Here is a 3,046-nt window from a genome sequence, read left to right as displayed (position 1 = left end):
CATTTATGGGCTTGGTTGTTTGGATTAGTATCCTCTCCTCACCTGTTCTTTTTATGGCTATACTTACTCCTGGTTATATAGGAATATAGTAATTGCCATAACAGATCAGACCCCTGATGACGACCTAATCCATTGGTTCCCAAATTTTTCGGCATCATGCCCTCTTTTTAATTTTCAAGAAACCCTCACGCCCCCTACCTCTCCTTTACCATCATCCAACTCCCATTTTAACAAATTCAATTCGTAATTTCAAATTAAAAATAAACACAAGAACTTGGTAAAAAATGTTTTATTTAAAATTAAAAATAAGCACAAATAGTTTTTCTTGGCACAAAAGTTTAATAAAAATGTAATTTAAAATAAGAAATACCATAAACAAAACAAATGTAATGTGAAGGATGATGCTACATTTTCTTCACGAGTTGGGAAATCCTAGCTTTGAAAGATGAAAATTCGCAACACAAATCATTTTCAACATCCAGTCGATTCCTTTGTTTCATTTTTATTATGACTAAACTTTGAAAAGCTTTTTTCGCAGAGGTATGTCGACAAAAACAGAAAAATAATACATAGTGTTTCTTCTCCAACTTTTGGGTAAAGTGGGAAATATTTTATCCAAAATTCCTCCAGGCTTAAGTTTTCGAAAATATCTTTTGCACTTGAATTATATTTCATTTTGAGTGCTTGTTCTTGCAATACTTCTGGCAATGAATCGACATCAACGTTGAACGGATTATGTGCTAATTTATGAATGGGGTTGCCAGAAAAGTTGTCTGGAAAATAGCGGATGAATTCATCAGCAAGGCAGTCCAGATGAAACACAATTTTGTTCTTTGCATCCTCTTTACAAAGTTCTTGGAAACCTTCATTTTCAGCAAGTGATGAAAATGTTGGAAAAGACTAAAAGTTAGGCGTCTGAGCTTGCGTTCATTTCCAAAGCTTGATTTTTTTTTTTTTTTCTGTAAATGCTTGCTGGCATGATGGTGCACTATAATGTTTGCAGCATTGTTTCCTTGCAGCTTCAAATTGAGATTGTTCAAAGATTCAAAAATGTCCACGAGGTATGCCAGTGAAAGTTGAAATGTTTGGTCCATAAACGCATGATATAACTCTTCTTTTTTTTCTGTTGCTTGAGGAAAATTTCCACTTCATCTTTCAGTTCAAATAATCTCAAAAGCATGTTCCCTTTGGAAAGCCATCTTACCTCCATGTGAAACAAAAGAATTTTATGATCCACTCCCAAATCCATGCAAAGAGCTGCAAAAAGTCTTGTATTTAAAGTGCTGTTCTTCACAAAATGACAACTTTGCCAAATTCAACAAGTCATGTAGGTCATCTGGAAGGGTTTTAGCAGCCAATGCTTGTCTGTGTATGATGCAGTGAGTCATGGTTACGGCTGGATTTTTTTCTTTCACCAAAGTCACAAATCCAGAGCGAGAGCCAAGCATCACTGAAGCACCATCTGTGGATACACCAACCAGTTTTTCCCATGAAAGTCCATTTTCTTCAAAAAAGTCGGAAACCATTTTCATAACATCAGAAGCCTTTGATGTGGTCATCAATTCCTTCGAAAAAAGCAGTTCTTCTTTCACAGTTCCATCGCTAATGAATCGAACATAGACGAGCAACTGACAGCATTGTGCTACATCAATGGTAACATCACACTGAATTGTGAAAATAGGAGAAGTTTTCACTCCTTCCACAACTTGAAGATAAAAGCAGCAAAGAATCCTGTGGCACCTTATAGACTAACAGACATTTTGGAGCATGAGCTTTTGTGGGTGAATACCCACTTCGTCTTGCATCTGACGAAGTGGGTATTCACCCACGAAAGCTCATGCTCTAAAACGTCTGTTAGTCTATAAGGTGCCACAGGATTCTTTGCTGCTTTTACAGATGCAGACTAACACGGCTACCCCTCTGAAACTTGAAGATAGAGCTCTTTCGCCATGTCATCGATGAGACATTTCATGGAATTGTTGGAAAGCGAAATTTCCAAATTTTTTTCTTACTTTCGGCACCAAGCACAATATCAGCTGCTTTTGTGAACCCTTGCTTGTTGAGAGTTTCTCCTATTATGTGTGCTTTCTTGGCTTTAGCGATGAGCAATGACAGTTCATAAGATGCTCCTACCACTTTGGCTGACGCTTGATGAAAAACTCCAGTAGTGTCCAGCTTCATGCGTTTTAAATTTTGAAGTTTTGCAGCAAAAAACTCTCTTTTAGCTTGTCTTTCAAAGTGCTGTGGTTCTTTGTCAGGTGTCACTCAAGATGACTAGGTCTCAAGGCATCATTGCTGAGAACTGCGTGGCATACTACACATTGAGGATGATTGATCCCGTTTTTTTCCATGATGGTGAAACCATACTTAATGTAGTCTTCATTGTACTTCCTTTTCTTAGTCGGGGCCATAATATACTAACAAAAAAAAAATCTATAAAAATAATTTTCCTGATTCATGAACAATAATGGACACAAATTAATTTGAGTTATCGTGAACGTTTATTTACGACTACTATTACGTAGGGATGCGTGCTGCCCTATATATACTCCATCACCAGTCCGGCAAGTAGCCGGTCTTGTGTGGTGAGTGGTGGAGGTAATCAGTCCCACGATAGAACAGTCTCGAACACTCTTGTGAGTTAGGAAGTTTTAAAAAGTTCCATTGCTTTCTACATCATTCTTCGGCCTCCCCACCGGCCGAAACGGCAGTCCTACACGTCAAAAAGCAAAATAAATAAATAAAAAAAAATTTACATTTTGTGATATGAAATTTGAAAACACTGCAGTTATATACTTTTCTTTATAGCTGTATTTTTATTATTATTGTACTTTGTTATACCTTTATTCTTGTCTGCCTATATTTGTAATCAAAAACGAGAAGATAGTTAAATAATATAGGCCTGCAATTGGACAATTTTATAAATAGTTGTTATGTATACAGAATATGTATAATTTATTGTCTGTTGGTGTATTACAGGGGTGGGTAAACTTTTTGGCCCGAGGGCCACATCGGGGTTGCGAAACGGTATGGAGAACTGGGTAGG

The 3,046-nt window shown here is 37.0% G+C and overlaps 1 protein-coding gene across 1 annotated transcript; it reads right to left on the bottom strand.

Annotated features, from left to right (window-relative positions):
- Nucleotides 1–740: 740 nt before the first annotated feature.
- On the bottom strand, nucleotides 741–2,238 carry LOC116838803 (protein FAM200C-like). Its single transcript, XM_075073323.1, is given in 5 exon segments — nucleotides 741–1,112; nucleotides 1,115–1,307; nucleotides 1,309–1,705; nucleotides 1,909–1,998; nucleotides 2,001–2,238. Coding segments are annotated over 5 exon segments (1,233 nt in total). The 5' UTR covers nucleotides 2,182–2,238.
- Nucleotides 2,239–3,046: the final 808 nt, after the last annotated feature.

The sequence above is a fragment of the Chelonoidis abingdonii genome, chromosome 17 (genome assembly GCF_003597395.2).
Source record: "Chelonoidis abingdonii isolate Lonesome George chromosome 17, CheloAbing_2.0, whole genome shotgun sequence".
NCBI classification, from domain to species: Eukaryota; Metazoa; Chordata; order Testudines; family Testudinidae; genus Chelonoidis; species Chelonoidis abingdonii.
The sequence above is the reverse complement of the archived record's forward strand: the minus strand, read 5'-3'. Positions and strand labels throughout refer to the sequence as shown.